General features: G+C 37.8%; 1 protein-coding gene across 5 annotated transcripts in view; it reads left to right on the top strand.

Moving 5' to 3' along the window:
- Positions 1-3,498: 3,498 nt before the first annotated feature.
- The window catches only part of LUC7L2 (LUC7 like 2, pre-mRNA splicing factor), a 56,431-nt gene continuing 36,670 nt past the window's right edge, over positions 3,499-23,259 (top strand). Inside the window, exons 1-2 of one of the 5 annotated variants that reach the window (XM_055591065.1) lie at positions 3,499-3,960; positions 18,284-18,378. In XM_055591065.1, the coding sequence (XP_055447040.1) occupies positions 3,900-3,960; positions 18,284-18,378 (156 nt within the window). In that variant the 5' untranslated portion in view covers positions 3,499-3,899. Of the gene's footprint in view, positions 3,961-4,040; positions 4,775-6,836; positions 6,921-13,866; positions 13,938-14,085; positions 16,714-18,283; positions 18,379-23,259 lie in introns of those variants that run through there. The other 4 variants (XM_055591069.1, XM_055591068.1, XM_055591067.1 and 1 more) reach the window with 4 other exon arrangements.

Here is a 23,259-nt window from a genome sequence, read left to right on the forward strand (position 1 = left end):
AGACTAGATTTTTGCCATTTTGGTATCAAGAGAAATTAAAGCATTGAATTTGTATTATGATGATCTTTGACATGTATTTCACATTACTAACAGAAAAAAAAATAAAAATCCTCTTTGGAGAAAGACAGCATTATATCCTAAACATATTTTTTCAAGTACATGTTCAGCAGATGAAGACAATCAGATACATAAGAAAACAAGACCCCAAAAGAGAAATCCAGGAGAAACAAGAGACACAGAACCATAGAAAACTTCAGATATTATAATTAGCAAACTCAGATTACAAAACAATTATGATCACTGGGTCAAACAATAGCCAGCCTTGGGAATTTCATCAAGGAACCAGAAACCATAAAAAATTACTTAGATTTGAAAAATAACCAAATAAAAATTCTGTAACTGAAAAAATAAAGAATTCATCAGATAGGTTTAACAGCAAACTAGATACAGCTGAAGGGAGGTTAGTGAACAATAAAATTCATCAGAAAAAAAAGCATGAAGAAGGGAGCTTGGCACAACAAGGTGGAAAATGCAAAGAGAATAAAGAGATAGAGAGGAAACAATGAAAACTTTATTCGGAGGTCAAGAAGTAGATGAACGACAGTATTCAAGAATAGCTAAAAATTTTCCTGAAATTGATTTAAAAAAATGTCAGTCCACTGTTTCTAAAAGCTCAATGAATCACAAGCAGAATAAAAATAAATCCACACCCAGATAGAGTTAGCTGCAGAAAAATACAGGCAAAAAGAACACAATTTGAAAGCAGACAGCCCTGCTTTCTTCAAAGGAATGACAGACTGAGAACTGACTTCCCAGGAGCAAGGAAGGCAGCAGAATGATAGAATCTATGTGCCAAAAGAAAATAACTTTCAACCTAGAATATCCATCTAGAATTGAGAAAGACAAGATAAAGGTCTTTTCAGATCAACAAAAATGGCAGAGTTCTCTACTAGCAAGCCAATAGGAAAGCAAACTCGGAGGCAGGGCAGGCAAGTGTCTGCAAAGAGCTAGACAGTAAATATTTCAGTCTTCCAGGTCATAGGGTATGGTATCTGCCAACCACTTAACTCTGCTGTTGTAGTCTAAAGAAACTGTAGACAGTAACAAATGAACAAGCCTGGCAGTATTCCAATGAAACTAGTCACAAAAATTGGCAATGGCCTGGATTTGATGAGTGAATTGTATATTGCTGACTCCTGTCCTAAAGTTTAAACATCAGACAAAAGGGAAATGATCCCAGATGGAAAGGCAGATTCCAGAAAGAAAGAAGAAGTGGTAAATAAACAAACATTGATATGAAATTTGGTTTTAAAAAGCCATAACGAACTGGGAAATCCCAGGTGGCCCAGTGGTTAAGACTTCACCCTTTCACTGCTGCGGGCCCAGGTTCAATCCCTAATCGGGGAGCTAAGATCTTGCAAGCCCTGGGGTACAGCCAAAAAAAGAAAAGAAAAAAAGAAACCAAAAATCTAAACCATATGATTAACAAGTGCGTTTATCTTGGGAAGAGGTTTAAATGTAGTTAGTTTTCTTGGTTCTCTGTATTAGCTCTCTGAGTGAAGTGTAAAGGCATTGATTAGACCTTGATACATTAAAAATGCCCCTTTAACTTCTAAAGTAACTGCTAAAAGAAAAGACTAAAATTTCCAAACTACCAGAAGTGGAAAAAATGAAATGATTAAAAGGCAGACAAGAAAGGAGAGAAAATTAAACCTATAACAGGTGAGATAAATAGACAAGAGCTTTAAACTCAAGCACGTATGTAATTACATGAATATAAATGAGTAAATGCTTCAATTAAAAGGCAGTGAATATCAGATTATTAAAAAAGACAAAAACTATGTTTTCTGAAAATAAGAGATTTATCTAAAATGTGAGCAATCAGAAAGGCAGAAAGTAAGCGAGAGATAAGAACTAAACTCTCTTCACTAACACAAACCATTTCAATATTTTAGTGTATTTTCCTCTTAAGGATGGCGTGCTGCAGTCCATGGGGTCGGCAAGAGTCGGACACGACTGGCCGACTGAACTGAAGGATACTGTGCATGTAATAGTGTTAGTTGTTCAGTCGTGTCCTTCCCTGCGACCTCATGCGCCACCAGGGACGGCCATATATAATAGTGCATTTCTCTCACACGTATTAATTTGTAAAGTTTTCTTTTACTGTAAATAGTTTCCAAAGCATGACATTCCACGTATTTGGAGTTGTTTGAATTTTCAACTCTCTGAATAACTGGTAGGAAACTATCTTTTCAGTTACTAAACACTGCGATGATTCTAAGAGACCCAATATGCTTTTAAAGGGATCTCGGGGGATATTCCCTGAAGGTGGGGCCTGTGGTTAGTTCTCAGAGCCTTCCCTCCCAAGCTGCACCGTAGGGCCGAATAAAAAGGGTGTGGTGGGGGGCACGTTGAGACTACAATTGCTATTTCATGTACATTTTTTTATTGATCTTGCTAATAAAGTTCAAAGGCAATGTATATAACATTTTAATGAAACAAAAATTTTCACCATTATTTACCTGTGTCTCCTCTTAAGGAATTATTATTTTACAATAAAAGTTAAAACATCGGGACAAGGCTCTGGGATAAGCATTTTCTGTGAGCTCATTTAGTCCTCACATATGTATAGCTTCATCGGAGGTTGAGATTTAAGGAAAAAAAATCACTGAAGGTTCCACAGTTAGGAATCCGTCCACTTACGTCTGGAACGCAGGGTGATGGCTAAGCTAAACCCACGGGCTTTCTTTTCCATTGTCAAAGCTGCTGATATACCAAAAAGGCCTCATCCTTCAAATTTAGCTGTCAAATAGGGGAAAAAATTCTCTACAAAATGACCTCCTTTCCTTTCTTAGAATAGTGCTTAATTTTTATAGCTTCTAATTTAGACTAACAGCCTCCTGCTATGTAAGTTACGATGATAAATCCGTAATGGGTTGGATGGCCTGCTCCTAGTGTATTAATTTCAGGCGTTATTTCCTGAACCTAATTTATTCCAGTTGGGCGGCTTCAAACCTCTCTGCATAGATTAAGGAAAATGACCCAGCTGTCAGATCTCCAGGGCTTCTTTCGTAGAGGGTCGGGTCACAATGAGAAAAGGGTTGAGTCTACATGATCACAGGCCCCTAGGCCTGTGAAAACGAGTTAATTGGTCAGGTCAATGAGCATTGTCAAGATTACGCCCATAATAGCTACTAACGGTGCTAACTTCCGTCGAAATGCCAGATATGGTTTCTACTTACTTTCGACTCTGGCTAACCCTCTGGCCCACTGGCTAACTTGGGTCTGGCTCGCCAGCACACCGTGCGGCGAAGCCCTAACGGACCCGCAGCCGGGAGAGCGAGGTTTCGCGCCCGGGGCGGATCCAGCTTGAGGCACCCGAGTCTCGCGAGATCTGGAGGTAGGGGCGGGAGAGGCCGGCGTGCACGCGCCCGAGAGACGTTAGGGTGGAACCCCTCCCGTGCGGGGCGGGCGGAGCGAATACAGTTAGACGCCAGTTGGTGGAGCCCCCGCGGGAAACGACTAAGCGCGAGGAGCGTGCGCGCTCACGTCGCGGCGACGGTGGCGGCGTCAGAACTTGGAGGGGGGGCTGACGTCTTCTGGCGGGTGGCGGTGTTGGAGACGAGAGCTTGGTTAGCCGGTATTGCTTCCGTCCCAGGAACCGACGGAGAGAGAGGGAACGAGGGTCGCTTTCGGGGGCTGCTGACTTCCACGTACGCGTCGTCGTGAGGAGCCGCAGCCCGGACTCTCCTGCAACCCCTCCGGCTTCCTTTACGCACGCCTCGAGGCAGCGGCGGCAGAGACAGGCGTCTCAGCTTCCCCCACCCCTTCCCCTTGACCCCCCCGCCCGAAAGGGCCCTTTCTGCGCCCCACCCCCGCCCGCCCGCTACGCCGCCGCCATGTCGGCGCAGGCCCAGATGCGCGCGATGCTGGACCAGTTGATGGGCACCTCCCGGGACGGTAAGTCTCTGCCAGTGCCCTGGGGGTGGGGGAAGGGATGGGGAAGGCGAGGCGAAGGGGCTCCGCGGGCGCACCTGGGCTTGTGTGTGTGGCTGAGTAAGGGGCTCCCAGATTGGTAACACGAGGTCCCGGCTCCCGTCCCATCCAATGAGGGTTGGGCAGGCGGGCCCGGGGGGCGGCGACCGAGCGGATTGGCGGGAACTGCTGCCAATGGGGTCAGGCGGGGCCTGGAGCCTGAAAGGAGAGTTTGCACTCCGAGTGTTGACTTGGCTGGGACCGGAGAGCCCACGTCTCTCCTGCGTAGTCGGGCGGCCTGTCTTGTCGCTGGTTAGGTACCTGCGGACCGCTAAGGCCTCCGCCCCCTGAACCAATTCCTTAACCCAGAGCTGTGGGATCAGCTCTCGCCGCCGCCCTGCGGAGTTATCCAGAGAGAACTGGTCCCCACCCTCCACTCCTTTACCTGGGTCCGGAGAAAACCTTTCCTAGAATCCAGTCCCAGAGATGAAACCACCATTCTTATGGGAAAATCTGACCCAAACCATGGTTTCCTGAAGCGGGTGTGTTTGGCCCATTTTGTGAAAAGAATGTTACGGCCTGTTTTTTCCGAGAGACCTCCATTTTGTTAGACAATTTAATAGAAGCTTTGTTCAGTAAATATTGACGAACTTTGTATGTGCCCCGAATAGAACCATTTTGAAAATGTGCCCAGTGAAGTAGAATTGAGGGAAACAACGATGCTTTTAGGCGCTTAGGTTAGTGTTTGTACAAAGAACTACTAATGGCTGGTTATCTTTTTGTCATAGAGAATTTCTAGGTAAGATGAAATGCTGTTGCTTTTTTGATGATGGTAATTAGTAATATACTCTTTGGAATTCGAGTGAAGCCCATGCTAATATGGAGGAAGAGTCTAGTCCACTACTTTCTTAGAAACAAAGCCAATACTTGCTCATTTTTGTATGTTGCTTGTTCAGGCAAATAGTTTCATAGCCATTAAACCAATGCTTTTTTCTTGACAAGTTACTTAAGTTGTTTGATGTAAGAGAAAAGGCACACTCTTAACTTTTGAGCAGTCGCTGTTATAATTTCCTTGAGTGCTTTGCAGCAAAATGTGAGTAGATTTAAAACATTTTATTGAATTCAAATGTTTTTAGCAGTGCATAATTTGCATGGTTTATCAGTGTTCATAATTCATTTTTAACAAAAACCCACATTTGGAAGTTTTCTGCTTAGAACGTATAGAAAAATAGGTGTAGATCGCAAACCTACTTGTTGTGTATAGAGGAGGGGAAGATTGGGAAGGAAATGAATTTTATTTATGTAGTAAACCCTTGAAAGTTAGCATTAATTAAAAATGCCACTGGAGAAATTTCTATCAGTTAACATTTTTCACTTTTAGGTTAGAGTGGTTTTTATAACAGTAGCATGTTTTAACATTGCTCCTTTTCCATTATGAAGCTGGTGTTGAGAAGGGGCTTAATTCAGGATTTTAACTAACAGAATAACTAATCTTTGTAGTATAATTATAGAAATCATTTTATTTAAGACATACTTTACACGATCCTATTAATCCTAGTTGGATGCCATTTTTGGTATCTTCCTCATGGATTTAGTTTCCTAATTTTACTGGGTGGGTAGTTGAATCAAAGCAACTATTATCACCTGATAAATTCCAAACTAGACTGCAATCTACTATTGCAAAACGGAATTAAAATATATGGGTGTGTGTACTCACTCACATATATACATACATACATATTTTTCCTATGTGTGTAATCCACAGAAACTTGTGTTTCTTAAAATCCACTCTGCTTTGTATACAGATAAATTTATATTTTTATGTGTCTGTTACTGGATTTTTTTTTGCCTCCAGACTGATTTACCAGTGAACTCAGGTTTACAAGTCCACGATATTACTTTAGCTGAAATGACTGGATTTTCACTGCTGTGTTGGGCTAGAAGTAAGAAACATACTACTTTCAAGGAGAAGAATGTTTTTTAGATACCCAGATTGGTTCTTTTATGTATATAGAAATCAGAGCATTCTTTTCCTTCTTACCACATAGTTAATGAGTTTATATACTCATCTTATTCAGGACCTTCAAATAATTAGGATTTTTTTTTAAGTGTTCAGTCAACTTCAAGTTATCCAGGGATAGGGGATATGGACGCCTTCCTGAATAATACCATGTAATTTGAAATTATATAATGGGAAGCTTTGTATGGGACACAGGAACAGCTTAAGGGAATGGTTACTAAGAAGTGGAAATGGGGTCCAAGGGGTGGGAGAGAGATGGAAAGGGTAGGTAAGAGAGTATTTAAAGTAGCTGTGTCCATTTTTTTTTTTTTTAATCCCAGAGACTAACTATAAAGCAACCACTGTCTTTTTGTCAGGGTGGCAGTAACCACCCCCTCTACTCTTAGAATGCTGTCTGTGAGGGAATCTGAAGTGGCACAGGAAGCCCAGGGCACTTTCTCTTTCACCTCCTTTGCCCCTCTAATGAAAATTTTATTTCCTCTTTTCCATCCCCAAATCAGAATTTTTAATTAGTTCCTTTTTAAACTCCTTGGAGATTTGTCTGTTAAATGTAACTTGGAATTACTCAAATCAGTTAATCATGTAGATGACCTAAACTTCACTGAAATTCTCAGAAGAGGGACTTTTAGTAGGGAAAAGGAGAGGTAATTTTGGATCACTGGGCACTTGCAGAAAGGACAGTCCTGGGTGAGTGGTGGAAGTGGGAGGCTTTGAACAACCAGAGGGCAGCATGATCGCGCTGGGAGGCTGGGCAGGGGGATGACCAGGAGGTGGGAGAGGAATGCATAAGGGAAGTGGGAGGGCCAAAGACAAACTTTGCCTTCTTTGCAATTTTGCCTAGGGCCCTGGTGGTGGCAACCGCCTGTGTGCCACTGAAAATCGTGCCGATGCCTGGCATACTGCATAAATGGAAGCAGGGTACCGCGTGAGTTGAAACATTGGTCACACTATATAAAGTTTGTATATGTGAATCAGTGTAACTCATACACATGTAACTGGGGGTCTGACTGTATTTGGATTTTTCTGATAAGGCATCATGGGCTAAGGAAAAGAGCACTGGGCTGAGACTCAGGAGACCTGGTTTCTAGCCCCAGCTGTACCTCTAATTGTAACCTTGGGTAAGTCACTTAACCTTTTTTGCCTCAAGTTAAATCTATACTTTGTTAAATGAGAAGCCAAGTAATTTCTTATGTTATCCTCAGAAATGTTGACAAATAAGTATATTTTAAAATTTTTTAAAGGAAGAAACCATAGATAGATATTAACATCTTATTTTAAGATACATTAAATTTTATAAATACTTTGTTTTAGTTGTTAGCAGTAACAGAAGAGAGAGGGATAATTTGTTTTCCCTAAAATATTCCATTTAAAAAGGAGGAGCAACACAGGAGAAGTGAAACAGTGGTTCAGTTGAATTGTCTGTGATGGTCGGAGGAGCCTAGTGTCCCCACACAGACTAGCCATTTTTGTTGTGTTGGTTTAATTGAAAGGGTGTCCCTTAGCTAAAGCCCTTTCGCCAGCAAGTACGGTTTAGTTATGAGAGGTCTCTAGTCCTGACCCCAGAAAGGTCTTGCAAGATTTGAGGGATAGGAGTTAAACAAAATTGAGGGTGTATATTTAGATTACTTTCTAAGTTTAGCAACTAGGGAAGTTACAGAAGGTAGTTTTAAGGATTCCATACCTCTTGAATTGCTTATAACTCTTAAATGGGAACAGAGTCCATCTCTGAAAGGTTATATCAGGCCAGAAATGGCAATCTGCCCTCAAAAACAACCAGTAGGATTCAGAATATAGATAAGAATTTTACAGCATCATTTGTTGTCCATTATAGTTAGGGAATGTTAGGGCAAGTTAAAGCTTTCAGGTAATTTTAGCTGTTTTGGATGATAATCTTTCTGAACCTATGATGTACTTTCTCAGTTAACAGAGTACATTAACCATAATTAAATATTTTTGCTGATCATTTATATTGTACGGTGGTTGTATCTTATAGGATGTAAAGTTAAAGGGACATGCATCCTAGGAGATAATCAGGAAAATACAGTTCAGAAAATCCGTTACTTGTTCCTGGTACTAGTGATACGTAAGTGTTGAACCTATAGGACAGTATGACCATGCTGCTTTTTTCTTCAAAATAAATAGTGAATCAAAGATTGTAGTGTTCTTTTCAGTGGATTTTCTTCATAAAATCACCTTGACTGTAATCTGTGTTCCTTGAGTTGTCATCAACATCGAGAGCATTTTCTCCTCATTTTCTCTCATTAACATAATGGATCATTTATTTCTTGGTCAGTTGTAAATCATTCTTCTGTTCCACTTGGATTGTTCATTTTAAGTGAAGGAGGCGTAGCCTTTAATGTGTAAGCACACAGTTTTTGAAATGATAATGGGATATATCTAGTTTTAGACCTTGTGAATTCTTTTGACATTTTAAGAAATTTTAACATTAAACGGTTTTAGTAAATATAGGATTTTATCAGAGGTCCAGGCATATCAAAACACCGAAAACTGTTAACATCCACACAGTGAATTCATTTAAAAAAAACTAGTTTTGAACTCTGACTGATATTTCTGACTACAGTACAATTCAGAAAACAATAATAGTATCACCTCCTACATCTCTGCATCGTTCTTGGATTTTCTACATTTTAGCTCTCCTGAAGGAAACCTGTGCTTTTGAGACATTCTTGCTTCGGGTAAAAATAAATAAATAAAACCAAAGAAATCATTTTGTCTATCAGTGCATAAGCTTTATAAGCAGCAAGTAAACACTTTGATTTGGTTTGATTAAGGTGTCATATAGGGATAAATGTTAGTGAGCTACATCTTTAAGATGGATAGCAGGAAGTTAAGGGCAAGTAAGGTGTCATGGATGTGGGTGAGGGTTAGTGAGTCAGTGTTCAGTACCAGGTGGCTCATATAAACATTAAACCTTGGAGTTGCTAGGGATTCAGGCAAATTCGGGGTTGCAAGGATAGGCAGAGGGCTTAAAACTGGGCAAGACTAGATAAATGAGACAGGTACTCCTCAAGAATGGAATTCCAGAAAGGTGCTTGAAATGGACTGAATCCTAAAAGCTCAGGGCTATTAGTATTGAGGACACATACATGACTGTACTACCCAACTTAATAATCAGTGTATGGAAAAATTGTAGGTAAGAAGAAGATGAAAGTTGGAACATTTTGCTGGAGAAAGAGGGAGGGAGTGGGCGGAAGGCTAAGTTTATGACAGGAATCTTATGGATTCAGCACCTGCAAAAGTCATTCTATTCCTTTCCAGTTTAAGTTCTCATACACTAGCAGCTGCTAGGATAGAAATTAGAAGGCAAGGCCTTTTGATCATTTAATCAGTTATGTAAGATTATTGAGGATGTAGAGAAAAGTAGTTTGTAAAAACTCTGAATTTAGGTACAGTTTTGTGTTTTAACTAAGTAGCTTAAGACTTGAAAAGTCAAAGCCATTAGAAAATAACATGTAGCTCAGCTGAATAAATGTTATATTTTGCTATTTAACATGGGCTAGAGAAAGGAGTCTTTAAAACTTTTTTCTTAAAAAAGCACTCCCTAGATACTGATCCTTATGTTCTAATTTAGTTGTGAACCATGTGCAATGATGTTTGACCTCTGTGATTCTACATGAAAAGAATTTAACCAGCTGCCCTTGCTGAATCTTTTGTCATGTCTCCTGAATGCATGGTAAATTGTTTTGTTTTTATTTTCTTGAGACCTCAGTTTTCTGCAGACATCAGTTTTTTCTTTCAGAGTTAAACTTTACAAAACTTTTCCTTTCAATAAAATTGGTTAGATATTTATGGATAGTGTCTATAGTGTATGTACCTTGCTGTTTGGTGGCTTCTATATTCTGTCCTACTGCTATGTTATACATTATACTCTTCTCTGTCTCTTGAGGGTGTGTTTTAGATCAGGGTTGGCACTATGGCCCCCTCGCTTTTTGTAAGTTTTGTTGGAACATAGTTGTGCCCATTTGTGTATATATGGTCTATGGCTACTTTGCTTTGCAGCCGAGATATATAGCTGGTAAGTTTAAAGTATTTGCCATCTGGCCCTTTAAGAAAAAGCATGCTGACCATTGTTCTAGATCACTGTTTCTCAAAAGTGTGGTGCCTGATCAACTTTAGCATCACCTGGGAACTTGTTAGACATACAGATTCTGGGACCTACCACTCCAGGCCTACCAAATTAGACGTTCTGGGGTTGGGTGCAAGCAATTTGTGTTTTAAGACGCCTTCCACATGACTCTGATGCACATTAAAAGTTTGAGAAACCCTATTCTAGATAAATGTTTCCCAAATGTTAGTCACACATATCACTTTACTATTTTTTACCCTGTTTTAACATTTTTAATTGTCAACTCACTTTCTGAAAATTTAAGCTAACTTTAAAGTGAAAGCTTATGTCACCAGAAAAATAAATACAGTGAAAACAACATGGTGTTATAAGAGAAAACTAGATTCTGCCGTCATTTACCTGTGCTAAAAATTAGAGCTCATTAGACGTATTAATTAAACACATACTAGGCAGTAAATGGGAACTTTTTCTTGACTTAATCATGATATTTAATCACCACTAAGTGATTGAGTGGTGTTCAAAATGTCATGCTGGTGAAATTATGTAACACCTAAAATCACTTTTTGTACAAATTCCATACTTTAGGAAATGCAGTTCTAGTTCCTTACATGGAAGGAAAGCTGTTTGAACTCTACATATCTAAGCCCCTAAGTAGAAATGACTTTTCCTTGGAAATAGAAATACACACGCATAAGATGGAATGATACAGAAGTCCCTAGAGAGGTCCATTCGGACTTCTAGGATGAAATTGCCTATTTAGCTTGGTCTTAGCTCTCCATTAATGTTCCGGTCTGTGGTGGTCAGTATTTCTGCAGGATTTCACCAACTTGTTCCACAGTGGGATTGTGAAAAGGTGCTGGTTTTTTGTCAAAGAAAACTCATGGACTAGAAACAGGAGAAGTGCTGTGATTCTGCATTATGGGCAGGCTAAGGAAAACAGTTGATTCACCTCAGATTTTAGAAACCATGTATTTTGAGAAATTATGGTATGAGAATAAATGATTTAATTTGCCTCATAGTATTACAGGGAATACTTCCCCAGACATGGTATTCTGATACTGGCTGAAATGTTTTAGGATGTAGTAATTGTTGGTGCGACTAGAACCTGAATATCTCTAGGTTGCTGGCTTGCTTCAGATTTTTCTTGCTTTATTTTTCTTATAGATTATGGACATATTTGCTGCTTTTGTCATTTGACTCTGCAATAAAGTAGTAACATAAGACTCTGACCCTAGATGGACTGAAAGTCTAGTAGGGAGTGAAGATGTATAGTAAGTGATAAATTCTGTATGCTGATTGCATATATAGATACCTAATTTTGAAAAAATGTTAAAAAATATAAAAGACTGCCAAACACCTCTAAGACTGAACAAATGTTTTGTAAGTTTCCCTTAAGTTAAAAAAAAATTTAAAGTGTTACAAATTAAGTCTCTTAGGTTCTCCTTCACAGTTTTAGTCCTTTCCCCCAAAGGCATTTTTTGTTAATATGTCAGTGGATTTTCCTCTGTGTTGTTTCAGTACTTATAAGGCTCAGTCTCCTTCTTCATGCTAATCTGTTTTTTCATTTTAAATTCCTTTATCATTGAGTTGTCTGTCACCTCTATCCTTTGATATTCTCATTTCTTTCCATTTTTGTTTCTTTACTTTGTTTTAGATTTGGGGAGGCTCTGCTTAGCTTTTATAGCAATCACCAACCATTGAAAACTTGCCTCATTAATAGACAGATCTGCCAAATACTTTTTGTTCTGCTCTTTTCAGCTATTTTTTCATAGCCAGAGATAGCTTTTGTTACTTCTAATTTTGTGTATAAAACATTGTGGATGATAGAAGGCACCAGATATCCAGAGTATGAGTATTATTGTATCAGAATTGCAGCTCTGTAAGTAAGCATCAAAATATAAAATTTAGCAGGCTACAACTTTTTAATAATTGACTTCGTTTAATGGCATATACCATAAAACAAAGTATATGTAATCCACTTTTAGGACTACATTTATGGATAACTATTTATTCAAGACACACTTCTAATGTGTGCCTTAAATCTAAGAGGAGCGACATGTTGATTTCCTAAAGCATATATCCCCTGGCGGAAATGTGATGGCACTGACCCCTGCCAGTGGCCAAGACTCTGCTTTATAATGAGAGAAAATAGGGTTGTGGCAAGGGGTGGAATAGAATTCTTGGAATGCAGCTACTTTAGTATTTATTTTTGAACGTTTCTTTTACCATTCTGTTAGCTCTTAAAGACTCTGAGTAAGCTTTTTCTCCTACTACAAGGCTGTTTCTCTGTTTCATTCCTTATAATTTTTTTGATATGGATTTTCACAGACAAACAGACTGGAAAATTTGAAAAATTATTTTAGCATTATTTATCTTTGATATTCAGCAAGAACGAACTTGTCTTGAAAATTTCTTCTGCAGCAGGCATTGCATTTTAAAAATGGGCTTGTCATGGGGAATATGATGGTGGGGGTGATACAAGTACCGATTTGTGATGATAAACCTATAGGACCATATGAAAGAATTAAGAGGGCTAGCCTTGTAATACCCTAATTTTTTTGGATTTTTCTAGGGGAAAGGAAAGCCTCTACTAGTACTCAGGATAATTTCCTAAGTTCTGTTAGAAAGAAATGACTTGATATTTCATTTGGAAGGGAAAATGCCCTCATTAGTTTTTCCTGCTGCCATCTTTGACTTGAGTATTTTTTCTTTCCTTATATAATAAATATGTTCCTGGAAAGTTGCATATGTACCAGATCGTATTAAATATTTTCAAAGCATCAGTAATCATTATTTTAAGACATGGTAGTGAATGCTTTCATAAAATGAACTTATACTTTGTACTGTATAAATATATGATGAATTAAACTGAGTGTATTTATTAACAAGGTAAATGGAGTAATGAGTTTTTTCTTTGAAGATTATTTAAAAGGATCCTTATAGGTGAGCTTTAGGCTAAATTTAGGCTGTAGATGAGCTTCAGGCTAAAGGAATAGCAAAGGTAGGTCGGAGAAGTTAGGGGTTGGTGAGACTGTTGCAGAAAGCTGTAAAAAGGATCAAATTTGTTCTTTACTATAATAGTTACTGTGCAGCAGTAGCTATTATCTTGGTTCCACAAGAAGACCTAAGAGTTTCACGAAAAGATACGAAGATGAGTGTTTACCAGTACAGGACAGGTCTTTTCCCGCTCTGTACTAGATTAGAAATTGGTGTTTATATAGTTTCCACATTCTATGGACTCATAGCTTATGTTGTAAGAAATGGTAATAAGGTGAGACATTTGAAGATACGAGGGCACAGGGAAATAAGAAACTTTAAGCTTAAAGAAACTTAAAGACTATTCACTGTTCTTTCTAGCTCTGGCTTTTATTTGACTGAAAGAGTAGGAAATTATTTCAGAGGGAGTAAGCCTACCCTGCTCCAGCCAACAGTGACACACGGCCCCAACAAGTATACCTGTGGGGAGGGGAAGGGATTTGATTGTCACATCAGAGAACGTGGGAGAGCTTTTCCCCTCTTGGCCCCGTTTATAAACTAAGATGCTTCTGTTTGCTTTGTGTGCTGTTGAGTTTTTCCCTCTCTGTTTTCTCTAAGCTAAGCTTTAAGCTAATTCTGTACAAAAGAAATACTAATTAGTTGTTTTTATAAATTGCTTGCCATTAATGCCTGATAAAATGCAGTAAAATAAGGATTCTGCATACCATTATATATGTCAAATATTACAAACTTTAAGGTTCTTTTAAAATTACAATACTAAACTCAGTTCACTTTTGCTTAGCCTTCACAGTTGTTGATCACATAGCATGGTCATCCACTCACAGCTTAAAAAAATACAGGGAGCATCGGAGAGAATGGGTAAAGTAAAATTTTGATGTTTTTAAAATAGCACCTAAATCTATGAAAATTGATTTGATTTATTGTTTGTATGGGGGGGGAGAGGGTGGTTGGCACTCGAAGGGAGGGGGTGGATATTGGGGAAATAGCATGCACCATGTAAAATGATGTTAAATATCATATAGGCTAAAATTGTAAGTGTTGCTACTGCAGTTTAAATACAAGTCTGTTTCAGAAGAGGCAGGACCATACAGTGGCAGTGGTGGGATTTACAGTGGGCCTAGCTTTTTCTCCCTACATATTGAAGGGGATTTTGAGAATAGCAGTTTTTGAGTAGTTTGGACAGAAGTCGCCTTTTTAGAGTGACCTGTCCATATTCCCTGAGTGAAGGTGCTTTGGTAGCACCTCAGGTTCCGTTAATGTTACTGAGGAACGTTGTTTAAGAGGAACAACGTGCATTCTAGTTTTTATTGTACACCTGTGACTCAGGTGTTCCTAAATATAGGTTAGGATTCATGAAGCCCTTGAGGGGGTTGAAGAACAGAGAGAGGTTACTCTGAAGTTAGTTGTTTGGTAGAAAAAATAGAAATTTTGGGGCTTCCTTTCAAGTGAAGAATACTTTTCCTTTCAAAGTTCTAAATCAAGGTTTTAATCTCAATCCTTACCATTATAGTTATCTACAAAGCCTAATTAATTAGTATTGTGGAGGTTATAGAGAAGAGAGTCTGCCATGTTTTTATGGGTAGGGCATTTTGTTGTAAATTGTGTGACTTGATCTAATCTTTGCCTCATTATTTTTAAGCTTTTTCTTTGTTTACACATTTAAAATCTGGGGGAAGAAATTAAAGAAACCAGATTTTACCCTAAAAATATTCTTGCCTCAACTTTGCTATTCCCCTACATGAAACCACTTACCAAATCCAGATAAGATAGATTTACGTACTGCTTCCCAAACCTTCCTGCCTTCCTAAGCTTTGTCAAAGATGGTATGCCAATTTGGAATGCTCTTCTTTCCCCATTCCTTTGGTCTAAGTCCTATTTTTCCTTCAAATAATGGCTTCTATGTATTGCACAAAGCCTCCTCTAACCTCTTCAGTCCTTGTGGTCATTCTAGTCTTAGAATTCCTGAAGTACTACTATTTAATAGTATTCCATCCATTTTAGACATTCATTTGGCACTTGGATCATGTCCCCTTTTGTTGTTACTGTATTTAAATACCCTCTCTTCTCTAGGAAAGTGATGGGCTCCTTGAGGGTAGAGAGCTTGTCTTAATTAAATGCCTCTTTGTAATCCCATTGGCTGGCACAGAGGATATCTTCAGGAGTCGGCTTGATTCTTTGATTTGGATCCAGTATTAGTGTAACGGGACAATTGTTTAACTTAGGTTATTTTTATAGTGAATACATACCCAGAAACCCCAAAGATAAAGTACATTTGAAGTACATTTGATTAATAAAATAATTTCTTGTATTGTAAGGAGATTTGGTTCATATTTGTTCCTTATTAATTACAGCCCCTCTCCCCACCTTTGTTTTTCAGTGGGTGCTGTTTTACCTAGTTTCTTTTGAAAAACATGGTTTGGGCCAGATATATTGACAGAAATCAAAATTACTAGTATTTTTATTTTAAAATTCTTTGATTAGTCAGATGATACTTTCATGGTATAAGCCCAAATATACTTATTAAATACTACATGGTAATATAGCCAAATTATTTTAAAATGTTAACCTTAAGGTCTCTTAAGTAAAATTTTAAAAATACCAATAGACAGATACTCAGTTGCTAATCCTTTTCATTTCTGTATCTCAGATTATTAGGAATTTTATTATTTCCTTGTTTATAAAGATTTCTTTACTGTGCAGGCTGATGTTTGATAACTGTGTTTATTGTGTTTGCTGCAGTTATCAAATAGAGCAGACGTTTATATGCAGTGAAGAATTAATTAAAAATACTTTTTGATGTTTATAGAAACGGATGCTTTTTTTAGTATCCCCACACTCATTGGGGATAATTTTGTTTAATTCATATTTAAAACTGTTTACATTTTATCTGATGGCAGTATCTTCAAGGCACATATGTTAATATTAGATTTATGTTGTGATTTCTTACAAAATGCTTAACTAGTAAAACTTCTAAAATCTTAATTTTACTCTGAAGCCTGGCTTATAGTATTCTTGAGTTTGACAAAGCACTGGAACGATACTGCTGTTGCATTACTGAAAAGCTTAGATAATTGTGGCAGGGGACTTGTAGGATATATGATTTTTTCCTCTTCAAAATTTTTTTTTTTAATTTCTTACCTTAAAGGTAAAATATTTTTTCTTACATGTGAGGAAGCAAAAAACCTCTAATAATGGCATTGTCATTCTGATGTGAGCTCATCAGAGTACCATTCTGACATGAGCTTAGGGCCCTGATCAGTCTTAATGAAATACACTTTATAAAAATTTTTTTTCCTAAAACCCCAGTTGGCCCAGGGACCACTTTACAGAGCTCCAGCCTTGGACTTTTACCTATGATCAGTCCTATTCTTCTCCAGGGTTTATACTTGTTAAGACAATATTAAAACACAGAAAACACCCCCCCACCCCAATTTTGTTCACTTTTGTTTTCATATACAAGAATCTTAACAGTGAACATGTACTTCTAGATGCTGTATTGAAATTGCTGGCAGAGTCTATTCTATACAAACTGAACAATCTGGCCCCTTGTTTTATTTGTAAAGGTTCAATGTATCTATGCCTGACTACTTCAATCTGCAAGGGAGTGTCAGAAAGGCCCCGCATTCGCCGAGCCGTGAGTTATCACTAACTTTTCAGATGTGTTAATAAATGTGGAACAAAAAGCAGTTGTGTTTAAAAGGAAAAAAGGACCATCAAAATAACCTCTATTATAGTAGCAGGCGTGAACACTAAATGAATTACTCCAAATTGTGGTGTCAAAAATAACATTAACTAGAGACTAGCCTCTAGAAAACCTATTGTTGAACTGCTCTGAAGCTGTTGTTTTAGCTATAAGTTACTGTTCTTAAAGTTTTATAAACCATGATTGCAAATTAATATGTTCTTTAAGTCTTTTTAACCAAGTTAAAACAATCTGAACAAAATCTTACCCTGCCTAAAAATGATAGTATTTAATTGACTTTGAGTTAAGCTCTTTAAAATAATACCATGTGAAAGGGGTAAAGTTTTAACCTTTTTTGTTACTCACATGTGAAAAACAAACAATTGAATCTCTTCCTTGAAAGTTTTAGTACAGTGTTATTTACAGTCTGTTTTGGTACCAACAGTTCTTGCTTCAGTAATTCACCAGTAGGTTTTCATTCATCAATGACTATGTCAATTTAAGGCTAAAAATAAAACACTTTCATTTCTTAGGGCTTAATCAGTCTCCTTAGAGGAAACCATCCTTAAGAATTCCCCCCTCCCAAAGAGATTTGAAGCCAAAAAAAAAAATCTAACTAACATCTATTTTTTTTGTTGTTATTAGAGATAGTTACCTTTCTTTTTCTTAGATTCTTTCAAGTTTTGAGTAGACAGGCATATTTGACTAGCAGGTCGGAAGCTTCTGTTGCCTAGGAGGTGTATTGTGTTAAGTGAAGACAGAATAAATTTAAATGGACCCAGTTTGGCCATTTATAGCACAGACTACCTAAAACTTGGAGATATGGGACCTTTGGAGCCATTAAGTTAAATGTTTCATTTAGGCAGTGTGCCTTTGTTTGACTGGTGTGTAAGTCCTTCTTCCAGGTTTGTACACTCTTAAACACGTCATTCTACCCTCTCTAACTCCTCCCAGCAGCAAAAGGGAGACACTTCAGCTGGAACAAAATAGTGGAAGAAATGGCGTCTGGGGTTCAGTGGGGATTCGCAGTGTGTATGCAATGTTTGCAAGATTACTTTTTATGTTTTTCAATTAATGTAAATAATTACAGAATGAATCAGTGCTTAGTGTCAATGTAGGGAACATCGTATACCAATAGAAATTCTCCTAGTGGGTATGCTGCAAGTCATTTAACCTCTTGGGTCCTCAGTTTTCTCATCTACAGTATGAAGGAGTTGGACTCAATAATCTTTAAGGTCCATTCCTGCTCTAAATCCTGTGCTTTTCTGAAGTACTCTATTTAACAGAATGCATTGCTTTCTCACTTTGACTGTTTGAATTACATGTGCAGTACATGTACTGCAACTGCATGTTGTCTAAAATAGTTTTTCTGTAGGATATTATATGAACTAACCCTTCTTGAGGTGATTTATAAATGTGTGTGTATAGCCACACATAAAAAGCTAGTGTTAGTAGGGCTCTCAGAAAATACGTATTTTCTAAATGTCTAACCTTGAATGTCATTAACTTTCCTCTATTACAGGAGATACTACTCGTCAGCGAATCAAATTCAGTGATGACAGAGTGTGCAAGAGTCACCTTCTCAACTGTTGCCCCCATGATGTCCTGTCTGGAACTGTATGTGTTTATTAAATCTATTATTTTATTGTTGGTATACTACAAAAACAAACTACTTGATAAAGTCTTAGTTTTGTGTCAAATTACTATGCAGTGATTTTTTTTTTAAAAACACTTGTTAGCAGAGCAATTTACATCTGTTATATTCAGGTTGATTATTTAGGTCTGCAATAATGGGATTCCTCAGAAATTATTGCTATTTTACTTTATAATATTTTCCATTCCTTGGAGCATTTATTTGGAACAAAGAGACAGTTATAATACATCAGTTACATTTTTAGTTTAGAAATAATGTAAATGATTTTTTAAATTATTTGCCTCAATGTTGAGCATAGTAGACTTTTATCCAAAACAATTTACATTTTCATTAAGATTTCTGCACATTTGTAGACATTATTGTGAAGCAATATATTGGTAATTACTTAAATTCACAGTAAAGTTTGTGAGTAGTGTTGTTGGCTAAAACTCACTTACATTGCTTACTCCTGATAATACGTAAAGCTCACTTAATTTATATTCTACATCTAGTGATGTTAGTTTATCTTAAAGTATTATAATTTTTAATTTGATGGATAAATCACATGATCATGGACCTGTAGAACAAAGGATTTTGTTACCTGGGTTTTGGATTTGATTGAAATGATACTTTCAAGAGCTCCTGGTCACCCGGATAGCAGAGGAGGGCTGGTAGGGCTAAATATTCAGCTGATTTTGTCATTTTTTTAAAATGAAAGGATTTCATACTTCATTTGAAGAAGCAGTGAGGTCCCTTAATTAAAAATGTCTTAAGTGAATGGTTTCTTCTGCCATAGGACGTGGGGTGTTCGTTCCCTGACGAGGGATGAGACCCACGTTCCCTGTAGTGGAAGTGTGGAGTCTTGACGAGTAGTGTCTTTTTGATAGGAGTAAAACACCCCAAATGTATAGGTATCCAGGCATTTTTGATTTAAAAAAACACCTGTCTTTTGGGGGCTTCCTTGATAGCTCAGTTGGTAAAGAATCCACCTGCGGTTCAAGAGACCCAGTTTGATTCCTGGGTCAGGAAGATCTGCTGGAGAAGGGAAAGGCTACCCACTCCAGTATTTGGTCTTCCCTGTAGCTCAAATGGTAAAGAATCTGCCTGCAATGCTGGAGACCCGGGTTCTATCCCTGAGTCAGGAAGGTCCTCTGAAGGGAATGGCAGTCCTCTCCAGTATTCTTGCCTGGAGAATCCCATGGACAGAGGAGCCTGGCGGGCTACAGTCCATGGGGACCCAAAGAGGCAGACATGACTGAGTGACTAACACTACTACACTTGTCTTTTTCCAATAGGAAAGACCATTGAAACTATGTTATATAAGTTAATAGAAGTGCTAACATTTAAAAAAATACATAAATACTTAAATTTATTTTTTAAGTATCAATATATTACAAGACAAGCATACCGGTTTCTCAGTGCTTGAATTAGGACTGTGACAGATATCTCTGTTAGACCCTCATATCTACTCTTTAGAATTTGCATAATTAAAATATTCTGCTCTGCTGTAATATTGAAATCTATATTATCTGTAGTTATCTGTGGTATTATTTGATTCTTCACATTTACTGTTTAACACTTAATGATACTTAATGGATAAATTATCACTTCAAATGAATTTTGAGAACAAGATTAGTTGATAAGTGGCAGAATTTCAATTTTTGGTACTTTAAAACCAGCAATAGCAAGACTTTGACATATTATTACATTCTTCAGTTATGGCATTTAATAATAATTTTAAAAATCTGACATCACAGTTGTGCTTTTACATTTTATAATTATATAATTCAGTTACACTCATTTATTTCTCTGTTGGGTAAAACAATTTGTTGAGTATATGTTCCATAATTAGCCTTAATGATAGTAAAGTGATTTATTAAAAATTATTCAGTTCTGTTGATTTAAAGTAAAACTGGGACCAAAGCCAAATTTTCTGAGCTCTAGTTTTATTCACTCTAGTTTTATTTACTCTGTAGGTAATACTTAATCCTTCATCATGTTGGTCTTAGACTTTCATTGTAAAATTCTTGCTGGTGGATTTGTAAGAAGCACATTTTTTCAAATTTCAGTGTCTCTGTAGTATGCGTCTTAAAATTGATGATAGAAAAATACTGTTTTAATTTGTAACATTTTTCTTACATTGAGGCTTAAAATTGGTGTTTTGGGTCACATGAAAAATAGCGAATGACCTTTGAAAGGCACTTGTTAGAGAAATTCTATATGAGACCTATCTTCTTTATGTCAGCTTAATAGGCAAGTCATTTATGTAAGGATGGAGTTAAGTCCTTATGAGCCTCTGAAGCAAAATTTTCAGGGCTGGCTCTAGAATTTTGTAAGAGTCCAAGGTTGTCTAGAGTGATGAACTTGAGAACCTGAAACCACCCATGAGTGACTGTCTCATGATGCTTACTGTAATACTAAAAAGGGCTGTTTATAGCAGTTTTTGGAGAAGGCAGTGGCACCCCACTCCAGTACTCTTGCCTGGAAAATCCCATGGACGGAGGAGCCTGGTGGGCTGCAGTCCATGGGGTCGCTAGAGTCAGACACAACTGAGCAACTTCACTTTCACTTTTCACTTTCCTGCATTGGAGAAGGAAATGGCAACCCACTCCAGTGTTCTTGCCTGGAGAATCCCAGGGACGGGGGAGCCTGGTGGGCTGCTGTCTATGGGGTCGCACAGAGTCGGACACGACTGAAGTGACTTGGCAGTAGCATAGCAGTTTATCCTGTGTGCGTGTGGTTTTTACCTACAGAGCTCTGACTTCTTGAGCAACCAATCTCTGTAGGGCTAATGCTTTTCTGGCACAGAATCTAATAGTTCACACCTCTGTATGTTGAAGATATTTTTTTGACCTGTTAGATCAAAGATGAAAAGAACCAAATTGTAATTATTGATTTTATAGTGCTTTTTGTCTTTTTTATAACTAAAAGTTGCCCTTTAGTTTTCCAGACCTTGTTCCTCAGATCTGTCACTTCCAAAAGAATATGACTCATCAGTGTTCTAGATAATTTAGCAGAAGATACCCCAGAAATATATTCTCTGGCTTTTCTTTATTATTATTGTAAAAAGGTTGAACTTTATATTGACTACTTGGAGAGAAAGGGTGTAGTTTCTGAAAACATACTCATAACTGACAAATTGGAATATTTTTGAAATTCACTTTGATGAAAATGGCCCTGTAGCATTGTACCTTTCTTCAGTCTGGTACTTTGGTATAACCTTTTTTTTTTTTTTTTTGGAGTATAGTTGATTTACAAAGTTGTATTTCAGGTATACAGCAGACAGATTCAGTGTTTTACACACACACACACACATACACACATACATAGATACATACAAATATAGTTGTTTGTTTAGTCACTTAAGTCCATGTGACCCATGTACTGTAGCCCGCCAGGCTCCTCTGTCCATGGGATTTCCTAGGCAAGGATACCGGAGTGGATTGCCATTTCCTTCTAATTCAAAAGCTTGGATTATTTTCCTATTCATCTAGAACTTTTTGTTTGTCTCACTCTTTTCATCCTTTGGTCCATTTAGTTGTCTCCTTATATTTAGCATGCATAAAGTAGACAACACCCCCTTTCAGATTTAGGCAAAACAAAAAGCCTAAAAGTTGTCATCTCCCCCTGCTCCCTCCCTCCACCAAAATAAACCACATTATTTCTGGTTCATATATTCCCTAAGGAAAGATAAGGATATTGAAGTGCTTAAAAAAATCTTTGCATCTGGTTCTTAGGAACCTGGGGAAAAGGTATGTAATAGTAATAATTTACAGAAGGCGTTAAATCGGAAGCAGGCAGCATCAGAGATTGAAATTAAGATCTGCAGGGATGGGGATGTATACTCATAATACATTTATCCTAAATTCAAAAATGGCCACTACTAATTTTCTTACAGACTTCATCATAGCATAATTTTAGTGTTGACAGGCCATCATGTCTTCTAGCTTAAGGCCATCATTTTATATAGATAGAAAAATTAAGATTCAGGGAAATTGTGTTTGTCAGATGTCTCACCAATAATCATGGTATATTATGCCATATGGGAATCTTAGAGTTATCTTAATCCAAATACTTCTTGAATGTTTTATGTTGTAAAGAGCTGATCTTGAGAAATACTTCAGTTCAGTTGCTCAGTCGTGTCTGACTCTTTGCAACCCCATGGACTGCAGCACGCCAGGATTCCCTGTCCATCACCAACTCCCAGAACTTGCTCAGACTCATGTCAATGATGCCATCCAAACATCTCATCCTCTGTCGTCCCCTTCTCTTCCTGCCTTCAATCTTTCCCAACATCAGGGTCTTTTTCAGTGAGTCAGTTCTTTGCATTGGGTGGCCAGGTATTGGAGCTTCAGCATCAGTCCTTCCAATGAATATTTGGACTGATTAACTTTAGGATTGACTGGTTTGATTTCCTTGCAGTCCAGGGGACTCTCAAGAGGCTTCTCCAACACCACAGTTCAAAAGTATCCCTTCTTCAGGGCTCGGCTTTCTTTATGGTCCAACTCCCACGTCCATACATGACTACTGGAAAAACCATAGCTTTGATTAGACAGACCTTTGACAGCAAAGTCACGTCTCTGCCTTTTAATATGTTGTCTAGGTTGGTCATAACTTTTCTTCCAAGAAGCAAGCGTCTTTTAATTTCATGGCTGCAGTCACCATCTGCAGTGATTTTGGAGCCCAAGGAAATAAAGTCTGTCACTATTTCCATTGTTTGCCCATCTATTTGCCATGAAGTGATGGGACCAGATGCCATGATCTTTGTTTTCTGAATGTTGAGTTTTAAGCCAACTTTTTCACTCTCTTTTACTTTCATCAAGAGGCTCTTCAGTTCCTCTTTGCTTTCTGCCATAAGGGTGGTG

Source organism: Bubalus kerabau, chromosome 8 (assembly GCF_029407905.1).
Source record: "Bubalus kerabau isolate K-KA32 ecotype Philippines breed swamp buffalo chromosome 8, PCC_UOA_SB_1v2, whole genome shotgun sequence".
Lineage (NCBI taxonomy): Eukaryota > Metazoa > Chordata > Mammalia > Artiodactyla > Bovidae > Bubalus > Bubalus kerabau.